Genomic DNA, 17,494 nt, shown 5'->3' with positions numbered 1-17,494 from the left:
ATGGGGGTCGCTAGGAGCATCTTATGGTGCTTCTATCTTCCATGATTGGCTCAACTTATTTAATAGATCTGTGGCCAACTGCTTCATGTTGAGCACCTTGGGTGTCATGCTTGCATCCCTAGCTACTTCTAAGGTTGAAGCCTTTATCGTTTGGGACATATCAGAGGATCCTAAGGATTTATCCTTTTGGGGCTTTTCTCTCATGTTATCCCATAAGCGTATCGCCGTCTTGCTGCATAGCTTAAACGATGTGGGATTTATAGCAAACAAATGATCATGCAGCTTAGCATCTCATAGCCCTATGAGGAAGCGTGGCAGAAACTGCACATCACTCATCCTCTCGTGGGGTTCACATCGCGGGTTCATATGTTTAATCCTGGCGATATAGTCTCTTTAGGACGCTGTGTCCTTCTACTTCACCTCATAAAGCTGGTTAATTGGGCTCCACTTGGGACCACTAGGGGCAAACCCCAGAATGAAAGATTTATGCAATGTGTCCTCAGGGTTTAAGGCCCTCAACCAGTGTCCAACCTTGCCATCAAGACTCAAGCTAAAAGCATTGACCTTGTCTAGATCCCCGATATCACCAAAGGTCTCACAGATTTATTCAAATCTCTCAACATGGGAGACTGGGTCTCCTTCTTTTACAAACTTGGTGATAAGCTTGGAGATTATGATAGTCTTGCTCCTTGAGGGGTTGGTATCCCTTCTTGGAAACATTGGTGATGGAGCGGCGGCCCCCCTTTCTAGCGCTTGCACTAGGATTCTCATAGCTTTGTCTGTAAGGACCGTTTGCGATATAGGAGCAGGTTGTGGAATGGTGGGCCCTGTACTGTACATTGGTGGTCCTGATGAAGGGTTTCATGGATTTGATGGCACGAGGTTGAGATGGGAGGATCCAGGCCCACTAGGCATTTGCATTGTGACTTGGGTCGGGTTGGGCCTAACTGGTTGGACTAGAGGTCCTCTAGGGAGTGGTATGTTCCCTGCAGGCATAGGCCTATAAGGGGCACTTTTTGGGTAGGGAATATCTCCCATGTCTTGTTGCCATGGAGGCATCATAGGGGCTTCTGAGGTGGAGGGTCTTAATTGTGGGCCTTCAAGGTTATCCTCTGCTCCCTTTGTTCTAGCATTTGGGACCCTTGTGAGAATGTGGGTCCGAAACCATCCCCATAGGATTGACTATCATCAAAGAATTGGTATGATGGGGATTGATTCCCATTGGATATCGTGGGACTTGGTTCCCTGAGTATTGCTTCTGACATTGGTGGCTGGGCTAGTACTTGAGGCTCTTTTGGTGCTCTAGTCTGCCAAGCAAATGGGTTCAGTAGGTCAGCTAGGTCTGTCAATCCAAACCTTCCCATGATGTTGGAAAAGGTTTCCCTTAATCTAGCTACTGCTGTAGATGGGGTAGGAGAGTGGAGATCATCGGGGATAGAGTTGATAGCTATTGAGGCTCTAACATTGAAGGGTTCACCCATATCTGCATCTTGACTCAGGGACTCTTTCGAGCTGGATAATTCACCTGGTGGTGGTTCTTGTAATGAGTGAGAACCAACTTTTGAGCTTGCTAACCTTGAGGATGCCAAGCTATGTATGGAGGTTGACGAAATGGTATTTGAGGCACTGTGTTTAGGCTTAGGGTGAGCTTGTAGGACCCTTCTTGATCTCAAGATCATGTGATCATTGGCACAATTGAGGCCCCAATTCTAAATTGAGTCCGCCTCAATGCGGGGTCAAGGGACAGAAGTCCCTTGTGGCTATGGCAACGACCCATGGGGATAGAGCTAGGGCAACGACTCGTGGGGATAGAGCTAAAGCAACGACCTGTGGGGATAGAGCTATGGCAACGACCCATGGGGATAGAGCGAAGACAACGACCTGTGGGGATAGAGCTATGGCAACGATCGGTGGGAATAGTAGGTCGGCGGGATAGAGCTAAGGCGCCGGGTCAATGCTTGTTTGATCGACGGGATAGTTGACTGACGGTAGTTAATTAGGGCAGCAGGCTAGGTACTGACATGTGTCAAGTCATAGGGATAGGGCTAAGCCGACGGGTCAAGGCATGTTTGACTGGTGGGATAGAGCTGAGGCGATGGGTTGCGGGGATAGGAGCTAAGGCGACGACCCGTGGGGATAGGAACGCGCAGTGTCGCCGACTAGTTTTTGATGATTCTTGATAATTTTGGAGGTTTTTTTGTAATGGGGGATGCCAAACTACCTAATCTACCTACTCAACGCAAAAAACAAGAAAGAAAAACAACATTTGAATGCAAAATGAGAGATTTCTTGAAGATGTGACTGTCAACACTCAAAACCACTTCCATTTTCAGCATGATTCATCATTTTTGGTTGTTTTTTGTGAGTTTTGACATCATACACTTCTTAGCAATCTTCCAAACTATCTTCCTACCAACTCAAAACCCTAAAAAACATAAAAAGCAAGCCTCAAATGATCCAAAAAGCTTTCCAACAGAAAATGACAGCTTCTTTTTTCTTCCAAAACTCACATTTCTTCACTCATTCCAGCTTCTTCTTTTTTCTTTTAAAACTCACATTTCTTCACTCATTCCACTCCTACAACTCTACTAACAAATCTCCAAGTTAAGCTTGAAACAATGTGCAATGGGTAGATGACGAGAGAAGGCAAGTACAATGCAAAAGCATACCTTGAACTCCCCGGGAACGGTGCCAAAGATGTGTAGTCTCAACAGTGACTCACATGTTGTGGGGATCTTAAAGGAATGCTGATGGAGCGTCCACTCCAAGCTACTCCTTGTGAGAGCAATGCAAAGCACAAGCCGTCCGCAAGTGTCACTCAAGCGGCTCTTGGATTGTTGCAATGTGTTTTCATGAGAGGAAGAGGGAAAGGGGAGAGGGGAGAAGAGAGGGAGAAGGGGAGGAGAAGAGGAGAATGAATGGGGATAGAGTGGTAAACACAAAGGCACTACAAAGGAAATAAAAGAAACCCAAAAACACTCTTGGAAGAGAAGAGGGAGCTTGTATGCCAAACTTGTGCATCCAACAATGAAGACCAAAGTCAACCACTTGGCCTTTTGTACATGTCACCTTTTGAAGGGAGGGCCAACCTTAATCTCTTTATACCACTCTCTCTTCTCATTCTTTTACCATCCTCTTGGGCCCATTAGCTCCAAGACACAATCCTGGCTCTATGGACTTGCCACCGTCCATCAAATCACATCACTAATTAGCGGTGGCATATTGTTAACTAATCGATTAACACAATGCATGCTTTTATGGATACTGACTAGGCTGGTTGTTAAACGACATGCAATTGTCTCATGATAGCAAATGTTTGATGCTTGGCTCTTCATGCATTTCTTGGTTCAACAAGAAGAGACTAAAGTTGCTAACTCTAGTTGTGAGGTTGAGTACGGGGCAGCCTTTACAGCTACTTTGGAGTGTGTCTAGATTTCGAAGCTACTTGTAGATCTTGATGTCTGTAAGATCTCATCTTCTACCATTTACACTGATAGTCAGAGTGCTTTGGCCTTTGCGTGTCATCCTATCTTTCATGCATTTACCAAGCACAAGGTTATATATCAATCATACAATGGAGTGGGTTTTGTTGCCACTTTAGCTCTGGTATAGCCTTTACCAAGCACAAGGTTATATATCAATCATACAATGGAGTGGGTTTTGATATCAATCATACAATGGAGTGGGTTTTGTTGCCACTTTAGCTCTGGTATAGCCTTAGGACTAGTTAGACCTAGTTATTACTCTTAGGACATCTAGTTAGTTACCCCTGGTATGGCCTTGTAGGCTAGTTATGGCTTTGTAGGCTAGTTAGGACCAATTAGTCCTAGCTAGTACACTTAGGACATTAGTCCCAAGTCATTTAGGACGTTTAGTCTTAAATCAGTTGGGCCATATATTGGTCATTGTATTTTCTCATCATCCATTTGCAATCACACTCCATTGCTTGGCTGCTCCCTTGTATTCTAGGTTCATTTCATTGCAATCCCATCCAACAATGACCTTTTATTTACACTCACCCATTTTGAAATTGTTTTGTTGCATAGGTGAGATTGCATCATATTAGCAATCTTAAATCCATAGTCTTACTTGCTTATTAGTTATTGAGATTACATCATGAAAATTGGGATGTCGTTGATTTTGTTGGATCTACTTTTAGTGAGAGAAAGCTTTTATGCTTTTCTTTGGGGGAGAAATACTTGCCTTTCAATGATGGTTATATGTGCTTTACTCTATTTATGTTTCGCTCACTTTTTAAAATATTTTGTGTACTTTTGTAGAGCTTAACCTCATTGATTTGGAGGCTAATGTCATAAGAATAAAGTGTCTATGGGAATCATGTGATACTTTCCTTTAAACTTAAATAATTTGTTTAATGTTGTTGTATTATTTGTCTACACCATGATGTGAGGTATGCTAAAATTCATTATCCATCTTCATTTTCTAGGCAATACGCTTGATCCATTCATTGGGCCTTACTCCAAAGAGAACAATTCGTGCTATTCTTTTTGTGAATGAGGAGAATGGAGCTATGGGAGGTCAGCAGTATGCTCAAGACCATGCTGATGAGTTGAACTTGTAAGTCCCAATTACTTGGAAAGACCGAGTATTTTACATTTGAAATGAAGTATGAAAATAGATCAAGATCAAGTCGAATTCTCATAAAAAAACTAGGATACATCTCGTTGAAAGTCTATGTAAATACAACCCGAACCTCATAAATAAAAAATAAGGAAAAGTATACATGGGAGAGCAATCAAAAACACGTTCCAGTATTCATATGAAAAAGGAAGATGCATTTGCAATTATGGAGCCTATTTATGATACATCTGATAGTAAAATTCTCATGGGGAAATTTCACATGGCTGTGTGAAGTTTGTTAGAGCGGAAAGAACACAAAATGTCTAATAAAACTTGGGAAAGCTGAAATAAGTTGCACACACTTGAATGTTAGAATTATTATTATAATTCAGCAATGACCAATGTAATGTAATAAGTAGGTTAGGGGCACTTTTCCCTCATTTTGAGGTCTTTCCCCCTAACCACAGTTAGTTCACTAACTACGGTTAGTGAAGGATAAGTTTTTGTCACTTAGACAAAACCCATCCCACTTCTTGTAACAGTCACTTCTTCTATTGCAAACTACGTTCAGCTCTCAAGCTCTCACTCTCTCTTTTGTAACATTTGGTATCAAAGCATTTGCTTCTCTCCCCGGGCTCCTGCCATTGTCCATGTGTGAGAGTGCTCTTAGATCCTGAGCTCTTGCCTTCTGGACTAGCCCTCACATCTTCTACTTCAGCTCCCAAGCTCACATAGCTCAACCTGCGCACCAGCCTCTAGGTGTCGTACACTCTGCCATACAACCTACGCTCCTCTACCGTACAGTCTTCCACTACATCGCGTCACATCGTCCGTACTGTGCCAGTCCGTACATGCGCTGTCCGTACCTACTTCCATACAATAGATCTGTGCCTGGTTGTATGGACAGCCTGCTGGCTGCTAGGTAGTACACAGCTTCAAAGCTGTTCGACGTACTACCTTCCGTACGTGCCCGTACTACGCAAGAAGCTTGAGCTGTACATCCGTACAGTAGCAGTCCATACAAACAGCTGCCGTACAATCCATACTGTTGCTGCAAATCGTACAGTTGGGTATCATTCATCCGTACAGTTGGGCCCTTGTATCTTTCGTTGGCGTTGTACCTTGTGTTGGAGCATTTTGTATTCGTGGGCAGACATTTGCAATTGGTTGTTTGGCAGACCTTTTTGTGCAATTTGGGGCTAGTAGAATTTGTAGTAGAATTTACTCCTTTTGCAGATAAATTGCAAATTGGGGCTTTCAGTCAATTTGCCCCTTCTTCTTGCAAAATTTTGGGGCTTTTTGCTTTACACAGCAATTTCTTGCATTTTTGGGGCTTTCAGGCAATTTGCCCTCTTTTGGATGCAATTTCCCTGAAGAAATTGGGGCTTTTGGCATTCGGATACGATTTGGCAGTGTAAAAGCATTTTGGGACTATTGTAGGCAATTTTGGACTCATTTTGAGTGACATTGCAGACATTGGCAAATTCTGTAGTGTTTTTTGGAAGTTTTGGAGAGCATTTGCAGGACAATTGAACTGCATTCTGAGCCTTTGACAGGCTGTGACAGTATTTGTCACTGTGGGCATATTTTTATTTGTAGATTTTACTTGTGCATTTCATATCCCAGGAAGGGATTTTACTTGTTCAGTTTGCTGTATTTCTGAGTTTATCTGGCAAAAATGGCACAGAACAACTCAAATGAGGTGTTCGCCCTTCACAAGGCAAGTGCCCAGGTTCCGATGGCCTCACACCGTCTTTTTTCAGGGTCTCATCCACCTTATCCCAAAAGGAGATAGCAGAAATTTAGTGTCCCAGTGGAGGCCTATCACACTTCTGGGGACTTGTTACAAGATTCTGGCCAAGGCTATCAGCCTCCGATTGCAGCCACTTCTCCCTGATCTCATTCATGACACTCAGACGGGATTTGTGCATGGCAGAAGCATTTTTGATAACATTTTTTCTTTCTGGGAAGCTTCAGAGTGGGCCATGCAGAGTGGCCAGAATCTTGCCATTCTACTTTTGGATTTTGAAAAAGCTTATGACAGAGTAGATTGGGGTTTTTTGGAGGGCACCCTTCTACGCTTTGGCTTTACTGATGCTTGGATCAGAGGTGTTTCCTCTTTGTACAGATCAGCCCACAGCCAGGTAGTTATTGGTGGGGTAAGGGGTGAGAGATTTCAGATTTCGAGATCAGTCCGTCAGGGATGCCCCCTTGCTCCTTTCCTTTTTTTGTTCGTGGCCGAAGCTATGAGTATCTATGTTAGATCTCAAGCTGACATCTTTGGGCTGAGACTTTCCATCAGAAGGGAAGAGGAGCTACTTGACAGTGAGTTGGCAGATGACACAGCAGTTTACTTGGGTGCCACTCCACAGACGCTCACTTCTTTTAGGACAGCATTGGATTTATTTTGCTTGGCGGCAGGGGCGCAGATAAATTGGCATAAATCCAATGGCTTTTGGATCAGTGATGAGGACACTCCAGTTTGGGGGCTTGACATAGGATTCACTTGGGTTCAGAGGGGTGAGCCTATCAGGTACTTGGGCTGCCAGGTCGGCTTGGATATTTCTACCACGCAGCAGTTTGCTCCCGTTTTGGAGAGCATCAGAAGGAAGCTTCTTTTTTGGAGCTCAGCCAAGTTGGATCTTGCCTCTAGAGTTGTGATGGTCAACCAGGTCCTCTTGGCCACAGCTTGGTTTGTTTGTTCATGTTGGTGCCGTTCTAGGGACTGCATCATTCAGCTCTGAAGACCGATCAGAAATTTTCTCTAAAGTGGGCTTGATGGCACAGCAGATGCCTTAGCCAGGCTGGCTTGGGAGACCCTCATCCTCTCTACACAGGAAGGGGGTCTCAATATTATTGATCCAGATTTACAGTGCAGAGCTTTACTTTGCAAGATGGTGATGCGGGGACTTATGCCAGGGCAGGAACCGTGGAAGGACTTTCTTATCAGCAGCATACAATGGTGCACACCTTCTTCAGGAGGAGACTGGATGAGCAGTGTTAGATGGATCTTCACCACAGCACACCTCAGATCACCTTCGTCCCCTCTTATGGTTGCCATTCTGAAAGCTTGGGCCTGTTTCAGAAGCACTCTTCGGAGGATTCCTCCTTCCTCCCGGGAAGAGATTGATAGGCAACCCATCATGTGGAATGACAGTATTTTAGATGATCATGGCAGACCACTGGGTGCCTCACTCTACATGCAGTGGTCCAGGTGGGAGAGGGGACCTACATCTTCTATGGGGTCTTGGAAAGCTTTCCGCAGGCTTCCAGAGGAGACCAAATCAAGGCTGACAGGACATCTCAGAGGGAGTGCAGGGAGGATCTTGCAGATTGAGGCAGCCCTTCCAGAGGTTTGGGTAGACACAGATGATATGCCACTCACTTCCTCCACTTGGGCAGGTACTTTTTCGAAAGGCGGGGTTCCGCTTCAGGTTTTGGCCTTTCGAGATGCACAGGACGATACTTTGGTTTTTAGTGTCCAGGATGGTGGCAGATTGCTCAGGTCCACAGAGGACATCTTGCTTGAGTCTGCTTTTCAGCCTATCAGGGTTGTAGGTCTTTTGATGCAAGGATCAGATTCAGAGTGGTTCCTAGACCCAGACCCCCGGCTACTCTCCACCGGGTCTTGGAGGCTTTGGCTCTATGGGGGAGTTCCCATTAGGTATTTGCAGTGGGACCCCGGAGAGTGGGAATGGATTGACGCAGGGCATCGAGAGAAGAGCATCCCCTTCTTTCGTTACACGGTTAGTAATGCTAGGAGATAACTACTCCTTGTGGAGTTTCATGGTTCGCAATATCTTAGTTAGCAGAAATATTTGGGATTATGTCAATGGAGATGAAGAAAGACCAGATACAATGCCTATACCTGTACTCCTACAGCTGGAGGCAGGGGTAGAGGTACAAATATAGCACAGGTAATTGGAGCAGCCGCTCTAGGAGCTCCCACAGCAGAGCAGAAAAGATGGGACTCTAGAGATGCACAAGCTCTTTGAGTAATTTCTCTTTTTGTCAAGAGGTTCATTGTACCTCATATTCGGTCATGCAAGACATCTATGGCAGCTTGGGTAATACTGGAGAGTATGTTTGCAGCAAGAAACGATGCCAGAGTTTCCTTTCTGAAGTGAAAACTTTCCCATACACATATGGAGGAGGGAGATTCCATGAATTCTCACCTCACGAAGCTTCAGGATCTCAGGGAACAATTGCTAAACATTGATGAAGTCATTCCGGATTCAGAGACGATCTCCACCACTCTGAACTCTCTTCCTGAGTCCTATCTCGGTTTCCACACCTCGCTGAATTTGTCATTGAGGGGGGGCAGCAATCCTCTCTCCTTTCATGAGTTGGTAGGACTTTTGTTGTAGGAGGAACAAACACGCAAAAATATGGCAACCCGGGCTGGCGAGCATGCTATGCTCTCTAAGTACAAGCCCAAGGGTAAAGGGCAGCATAAGCCACATGCCCATCAGCCCACACATCAGCATAAAGCTGATTCTAGACAGCCTTCTTATAAGGCACAGGGTGATACAAACAAGCAGAAAAAGAAGGGCATCTGTCATTACTGCAAGAAGCCAGGCCCGCATGGGTTGCTTCAGACTCTCAGGGAGAGTAGGCTTGAAGCTCCATTGCCTGGCAGAACTCGTAGTGCAGTAAGGCACATGGAGGGAGCTCATTCAGTTGAATCAGCTTATGCAGGTACTCTTCTTGATGAGGAGGAGCCTGAGACAAAAGATAGTGTGCATTGGATGAATGCCATTCACGATGAGTTGCAGTCCATTCATAAAAATCAGACTTGGAATGTTGTGGATTTGCCACCAGGTAAGAATGCCATAGGTACACGGTGGGTTTTCAAAGTCAAAAGAAAACCAGATGGGTCCATTGATTGGTACAAGGCAAGGTTGGTTGCAAAAGGATATGCCCAGAAAAAGGGCATAGATTATGAGGAGACTTTTGCTCCTACATCCAGGATGACAACCATCAGGTCAGTTATAGCCATGGCTGCAAATTTTAAATGGAATGTTCATCAGTTGGACATTAACAGCTTTCCTTAATGGAGACTTGTTGAAAGAGGTTTATGTCAAACAACCTCCGGGCTTTGATATTTCAGGAAATGCACTTCAGGTATGCAAGCTGAATAAAGCTTTGTATGGGCTGAAACAAGCCCCACGTGCATGGTATGCCAAAATTGATGCCTTTCTGACCAGCAAGGGGCTGCACAATAGTCCAACTGAGAGCACCCTCTACATCAAGAAGGATGGGGGGGATATTCTGGTCATCATTCTTTATGTAGAAGCTGACTGTAGACGTCCCTCCAAACCCGGAATGAGCGCGCGGGCCCACGCGCCCAGAGCGCCCAAGGGATATGGGATCTCTCTCCAAGCTGACGACTTGTATCATCTGTCACCTGGCTGCTCCAGATCAGGGGCTGTCTATCTGTCTCCTCTCGGCAGCTAGGGGGAATCTGGGAAAGGCTGTGTCGCAACTTCCTCCAGACCGAAATGAGGCTACGGAGGAAGGGGGAACGGGGCTGAGTCAAAGGAGCTGAAGTGAAGATCCATCGGATAGAAGGCTGCCAAACACCCCCTCTCTGGGGAGTACATGCACTGAGACCATGCTGTAGCAAGAGCTTCCACGTCTGTCCTCCTGGGGTCAGACCGCGGATGACTAGCTTGCCAAGAAGTGCCTGACACTGCAGCTCTGGATCTATGATGCCGAGGCCGCCCTCTGCCTGGGGTAAAATGACCGTCTGCCAGGCGACCCTAGCTCTGGTGGTGCCGGAACCGTCTGAACCAGACCATAGGAAGTTTTGTACCAATCTCCTCAGCTAGGCTACACAAGACCTCAAGAAACACCAGCAAGAGGCCACATACCAAGCAGTGGCAAGAAGGACCTGGTTGACCACAAGGGCCCTGCCTGCCAAGGAAAGCCGAGCCGTGCTCCAGAAAGCAAGCTTCCCTCCCGGATCCGTAAGAAAACCAATTGACTTATGTCAGTTGATTTTCGCTCCAGCCGCAAGGCAAAAAATCTCTAGGGACAGTCTCACTCGCTCGAGTGACTCGACATCATCCTGCACATATAGGGCTGTGTCGTCTGCATACTTAGAGTCCAGCAGCTCAGCATCCTCTCGAATAGGGAGACACATCCCGCGAAGACCAATGGTACGGGCTCGAAGGAAGTGTGTCATGGCCTCCGCAAAAAATAGGAATAGGTAAGGTGCTAATGGGCAGCCCTGACGCACCGAGCGCTCAAGTGTGAATCTCTCCCCCATCCTGTTGCTAATGATAACCCGACTGGATCTGTAAAGGCTAGCAATACCTCTGATCCACTCGTTCGGGAAACTGAACCGGGCGAGTGTACCTTCCAAGAAGGACCAGTCTACCCTGTCGTACGCCTTCTCAAAGTCGAGAAGGAGTATGGCAAGGTGCTGGCCACTGTGCTAGGCCCATTCCGTCGCCTCTAAGAAAGTGAAGATGTTGTCCAAGATGCTGCGATCTTGGACAAAACCAGTCTGGGTGTCATGAATCAAGTCATGTAGCAGGGGGCGGATGCGACTGCTGATCATCTTGGCGAGGATTTTGTAGGTGGTCGGGAGGAGGGTGATTGGGCGCCACTGTCTAATCTCCTGGCGGTCCCCCCCTTTGGGGATGAGGCAAATCAGGCCTGTCGCAAGGCTCTCTGGCATCTGCCCGTTGGAGAAGATGTGCTGGAAGGTTGCGAGCAAGGGCCGGTGGATCTGCTCCCAAAAGGTGGTGAAGAAAGCTCTAGAGAGGCCATCCTCACCTGGGCATTTCTGCCCATCAATAGCGCTCACCGCATCCTGCATCTCCGCAACAGTGAAAGGGGCGAGAAGGGTGTCGCTCATGCTGGGCTGCACGAGTCGCGGTGTAGATCTCCACACCTCCTCCCTGCAAATGCGGCCACGAGGGTCTGGGGGCTCCTGCTGGAATAATGATCTGTAGAAGTCTGTCGCCAAGTCCTGGACCTCATCTGGATCTGTCCTGACACTACCATCCTGTGCCCTAAGAGAACGGAGCTGTTCCCCTGCTGACCGCTGTCCATGAGTCCTGAAGAACTCTCTGCACATCCTGTTGCCTTTCCTAGCCCAGAAGGACTCGGAAGCATGAAATGAAAACTCTGAGCGACGCTGGGTGATCTCCTCTAGCATGGCTCGAGCCTGAACCTCCTGCTGTCTGAGCTCCTCAGAGCCTGGAGAAGACTGCTGCATCCTCTGAATCGAGGCGAGATCACGTCTGAGACCCCTCTCTCGCGCCCAACACCGTTGTCTGACCTGAATCGCCTCCTGCTGGCAAATGCCGCTAGACTCAGCAAGTGCCTGAGCTACCTGTACTGCCATATCCCTGGTAGGGTCCCACTCCTGCTCCCATAGGTCCACTATCCTGCTGTGAACCGCTGCTCTGGTGTAGATGGAGTCTGGGATCCGGCATGAACGTGGAGGTGAGGACTGAGAGGCTGCGTCCAGGACTAGGATGACTGGGGCATGGTTTGAAAGTGTCGTCCTGGAACCACTCTTGACTCTCCTCCTCTGCCAAGCGCCCAATCAGTGACATAGAAACGGTCCAGCCGCTCCAAAAGTCTGCCTCCCTCCCTCCTGTAACCCCAAGAGAAGTCCAAACTCCCAGGCCATCTGTGAAAGGAAGGCTCCCTCCAACTGTCCCGACCTCCCACTGCAAAGAGGAAGGAGTCCCAATCTGCTTGCTCTGCTTGTGCTATACCGAGGAACTCTGGGCCCCTTCCCTGCTGATCCTCTAAGGTCTCAAGGTTGTTGAAGTCCCCTCCTACAATCCAAGAGTCCATCTCTGGCAACAGGTCTGTCAAGGATCTCCAAAAAACGGATCTACCTCTGAGATCAGTCGGGGCGTAAATATTGAGGGTGCCAATGCGGGATCTCTCAATATGCAAGCCCAACCAAAGCGCACGTCCTGGGATCAAAGTGCCAGGACCACACACATGCTGAACTAGAGAAGCGTCGATGGAGGTACAGACACCCCCGCTTCTCCCCTGCTCGCCAATCGAAGGTTCCCAGTAGGTATGGGATTCGGAGTTTTACTGAGCAGGTCCTTGGGACTACTTGGATGCAACGGGTATTGGATCCTTTCCCGCATGCCTAGACATCAACATCTTCTTCCTCCGCAAGGGGGCGGAGGGTAAGGTGTCCATTCTTGCTCCGCACGATGGTCCCAGCTATTCCTTCACTATCTCCAGTGAAGGGAATGAGCAATGGACGAATGAAAATGTTTGGGAGACGATATGAGACCAGACCCAGGAGCAGGTGCAGGACTGGATTGGTAGCAGGGCAGCGGAGCTTCTTCAGCAGCAATGGCAGGAGGGTGATGTTTGTCTGCGTTGGTGCCACAGCGCCAAAAGTTTCCGACTCCTTGTCATTATTAGACCACCGCTAGAGTGGGCCTACGCGGAAGGGCTTCGCCCCTGGAGGACTTCAGAGGTTGCGGGCTTCTATAGCATTTCCTTGGCAGAGGCGTCGAGCTGGTTAGAGAGAGCTTACCACCACGGGACGAAGGACCTTTCCCCTCTGTTGAAGGTTTTAGAGGATGGGTCCGATGATCCGGCCTCTCCTTCGAAACCTCACAGAAGCGCCTTCGTCTCCGCACAGGACATCCTCTGACCACTTCGACTTCGACCGCAAGCAGACAGCTGTTTGTGGCCCACCTTCCCTCCTCATGAGTTTACGCATTATCTCTTGGAATGTTGACGGGTTCCACTCATCAGGCACCCGTGGCCCCAGGGAGATGGTGCTCAAATAGGAGCTCCAGCCAGCCTTGGTGGGAAAGGTAGATGTGCTCCTACTACAGGAATACAAGCTTTTAGCTTCACAGACCAGTATTTGTGGGAAGGTCCTCACAGGACGCTCTATCTCCGCCGTCGGGCCCGGAGGGAAAGACGAGGGTGAGTTCTGTGCTGGCTTTGGGGCTGCAGGTGGCGTAGGTGGGGGGGGATTCCTTCTGGATCATGCTCGAGGAAGAGGGTGGATCGGAAACCACTGGTGCGGGGGGGGGGGTCCTGGAGGGGGTGGTGGTCGGAGGATCGAGGAGGGGGGAGGGGGGGGAGGGCGGGGTGAGGGATGAGGGGGAGGCTGGCTGACCTTCTCCTTTTCCTTCTCCTTCCTTTTACCGGGCTGCTCATGAGTAGAGACCATTGGAGGGGGCTCTTGCTGTAGATGGGTAGGTTTTTTGGGACCTGCTTTGTTGCCCTTCCGTTTTCGTTTAACTTCCGTCTAGCCTTCCCCTTCGAGAGGGGATGTTGCTGACTGGTGCGGAGTATCCTGAGTTGCCTGAACGGGGGTCTTCTGAGGTTCTGTACCCGTGAAGCGAGGACATGAACGAGCCTGGTGCCCGAAGCCATGGCATCTCAGACACTGGTTTGGGCGACCAGTGACCAGAATGCGCTGCATCACCACACCTGTGTCTGTCTCTATCTTGAACTCTGAGGGGATGCTCTGTGGATCAAGGACTGCCACTTTGACACGTGGCACCCCTTGGGCTACCGCCGCATCAACGTAGGTGTCCTGCATAGGCCAACCAAAGTGCGCCCCCAGGTCCTTGATGATCGGGCGAAGCTCGGTTGCGAGACCTGGGAAAATAAGGGTAACTGGGTGGCGAGGAATGCGAAAGCGGGCATCGAAGTCCGCTACACTAAATCCCCTGTACCAAGGAACCATGAGGATGATCTTCCCACCCACAGAAGTAGGGGATCGCCTGACTATGTCGCTCGCAGCCTGTGCTGAAGAGAGCTTAAGCCAGAAAATGCCACGTCCCATGAGTGCAACCTCCTCAATGTGACTGTCCTCGAGGTAGAGGGTGGACTGCAGCGAGTCCCTGATGTCTGCTCGTGAAGGGGAGTAGCCAATGACCCTCCCATAAACTGATGTCTGGGAGAAGTCCGTGGCGGCCTGCTTCACCAAGGAGACCTGATCCTCTGTCAATGTGACGCGATAGGCTGATGGAGGGGGGGGGGTCCGTCTGGGCCACCGGTTCCGGGCACGTAGCCGCCATATCGCTTGACTAACTGCGAACTCCCGAGGTGGGGAAGGGAAAGGAAAGGAAAGGGGAGAGGAATGGGGAAGCGGGGGAAAAGGAGGGGAAAGAGAGGGGGAGGTGAGGTGAGCGGAGCGGAGCGAGGCGGGGGGGTGAGGTGAGGTGGGCGGAGCGGAGCGGTGCGAGGCTGAGTGAGGTGAGGTGAGCGGAGAGGAGCGAGGCGGGGTGAGGTGAGTGGAGTGGAGGCGGGGTGAGGTGAGAGGAGATGGGGTGAGGTGAGCGGAGCGGGCGGGTGGCGTGGAGCGGAGCGGGTCGAGGCGGGGTGGGGTAGGTGAGCGGAGCGGGGGTGAGGTGAGCAGAGCGAGCGAGTGGCGTGGAGCGGAGCGGGTTGAGGCAGGGTGGGGTAGGTGAGCGGAGCAGAGTGGAGAGGAGCGAGGCGGGGCGGGGCGGGGCGGGGTGAAGGAGCGTGGCGAGGAGAGGGAAGGGGCGACGAGCGGAGGAGCGGAGGATAAGGAGAGGGGGAGGGGGAGCGTGGCGGAGAGGAGGAGCGTGGCGGAGAGGGGGCGATTGGCTGCGTGGCAGCAGCTGACGGAGGGAGAGGGAGGGCCACACAGCATGCGAGGGGGGGGTAGACGGGGCACGAAGGGGAGGGAGCTCGCAAGAGCGGTCCTCAATAGGTTACTATTGCCATCCCCAAAGATTATGCATTGGTAGGCTGTAAAACGCATCTTCGGTTACTTGCAAGGTACAAAGTCTTTTGGCTTGATGTTTCTCAAGGGGGGTGACTTGCAGATGCATCCTTACAGTGACTTAGATTGGGCTATGGACTATGATACTAGGCAGTCCACCAGTGGGAATTGTTTCTTTCTAGGACATGCTTGCATTTCTTGGTTGAGCAAGAAACAGTCTACAGTGGCTACCTCCTCATGTGAAGCTGAGTACAAGGCAGCTTTCATAGCGACAGTTGAATGTGTTTGGCTGCGTTGTTTATTTGCTGATCTTCATCTTTCATTGGAGGGTCCTTCTCCGATTCTCACTGATAGTCAGAGTGCTATAGCAGTGGCAAAGAATCCTGTGTTTCATGCTCACACGAAGCACATTGAGGTTCACTATCACTATGTGAGAGAGAAGTTGCATGCAGGAGAGATCAGTATGATCTATGTGTCAACACATGACAATGTTGCAGACATCTTTACCAAAGCACTTCCACGTGAAAAGTTTGAGGCATTTCGTAGTGCCCTGAACTTATCTCCTTTTGGTGATTGATCATTTCCTTGTACATGACATTGGCACTGCAGGGGGGTGTTAGAATTATTATTATAATTCAGCAGTGACCAATGTAATGTAATAAGTAGGTTAGGGGCACTTTTCCCTCATTTAGAGGTTTTTCCCCCTAACCACAGTTAGTTCACTAACTACGGTTAGTGAAGGATAAGGTTTTGTCACTTAGACAAAACCCATCCCACTTCTTGTAACAGTCACTTCTTCTATTGCAAACTACGTTCAGCTCTCAAGCTCTCACTCTCTCTTTTGTAACATAGAAGTACAAAGAAGCTTTGGGTTTAAGCTCCTAGGGTGAGAGATGACATAACACCACATGTATAGTGCAAAAAACTATTACTACACCAACATATGAAGGACCCTAGGCTCCTTCGTTGAGCTGGAATCAGATTCTAGACCTAAAGTCTACAAATAATACGCAGGGTGTAACCTAGTGTCAATTCAATAGTACAACCCAAGGGGGCATCATCCAATTCATGAAAGTATAAACCAAAAATCCCCCTGAAATTATAAAGTGGTTGTAGGAGTCTGACTTCTGTCTTAAAGATTTTATCATGCATCATCAATCCCCCTTTGAAGAGACAAGTTCTCATTTGTACTGAGGAGATGCTTGCATAGGAAAAGGTTCTCCTTTGGTAAAGCCTTGGTAAATAAGTATGTTGGATTGTCCTTAGATAGAACAACAGATTATTTGAACCTATTGATTTTCCGTCAACATACACTAAGATCTTTCCTTGGGATGTGCTCAAAAAGTAACTTCTCCTTTGCTGTGGCGATGCTAGGACTTGTAATAGAAAATTCTCTTAGAGGACTATTATATTTGAAGCAATTCCTTGAAGGTAGCTCCTTTACATGGACATTACAAGCTCCCTGTGCAACACTTTCCTAAGCTTTGCATTGCACTAATTGGTTTTCAAATAGTCACTGTTTGTGCAAGATTTTTACATTTAGATGTAGTTATTTTGATTTTCATTTCGTATTATTTGATAGCATTAAGATACTTGAGAGAAATGCTGATAAGAGTTGGCATTGATCACTGAATTGTGCAGTTTGCTGTGGCTTGTCAAAATATGCTTTATAAATTTCTGAGTCTTGCTTTGTTTTCATGCAGAACAAGCTTTGCAATCGAGACAGATGAAGGGAACTTTTCTCCATATGGTATCTCATTTCGAGGATCAGAAGAAGCACGGTCGATATTGGAAAATGTACATTACGTCCCTTCGAAAATGAAACTTACAATACATGAATCTGCCCTCTCAGAAACAACTGAGAGCTGCTGCTCCTCCCTGTCACACGCCATGCAGCTCTCCTTCCCTGTTTGTACCCATCTGCTATCTGATCTCTCCTAGCCTCCTCCTGCTTCTGTTGGCCTCTGCTCTTTTCTGCTTCTACCTGCTACTTCTCTGCTCTGTCTTCTTTTCCAGTCCGTCGTCTGCCCTGGCTGTTTCTGTTTGCCTCTGTTAGTCCTCCTGCTGTCGCCTCTACCCTTTTGTTTCTGCCCTGCTGCTTCTCTACTCTCTCTGCTTCCTTTCTCATAACCGTTCTCACTCTCACCCAAACATACTTTCGCACCTATTCACACTCACACTTCACTTCATCTCAGCCTTCTTCCGCTC

The 17,494-nt window shown here is 48.4% G+C and overlaps 1 protein-coding gene across 2 annotated transcripts in view; it reads left to right on the top strand.

Annotated features, from left to right (window-relative positions):
• LOC147883615 (uncharacterized) overlaps nucleotides 1-17,494 on the top strand; it is a 112,157-nt gene that overhangs the window by 69,984 nt on the left and 24,679 nt on the right. For both annotated transcript variants that reach the window (XM_087399787.1, XM_087399788.1), the window contains 2 exons: nucleotides 4,448-4,578; nucleotides 16,990-17,083. In XM_087399787.1, the coding sequence (XP_087255913.1) occupies nucleotides 4,448-4,578; nucleotides 16,990-17,083 (225 nt within the window). The remainder of the gene's footprint in view (nucleotides 1-4,447; nucleotides 4,579-16,989; nucleotides 17,084-17,494) is intronic.

Source organism: Dipteris shenzhenensis, chromosome 28 (assembly GCF_047967505.1).
Source record: "Dipteris shenzhenensis isolate YYH24624 ecotype China chromosome 28, Dip_SZ_1.0, whole genome shotgun sequence".
Classification (NCBI taxonomy): domain Eukaryota; kingdom Viridiplantae; phylum Streptophyta; class Polypodiopsida; order Gleicheniales; family Dipteridaceae; genus Dipteris; species Dipteris shenzhenensis.
Note: the sequence above shows the minus strand (reverse complement) of the source record. Positions and strands in the feature narration are given on the sequence as shown.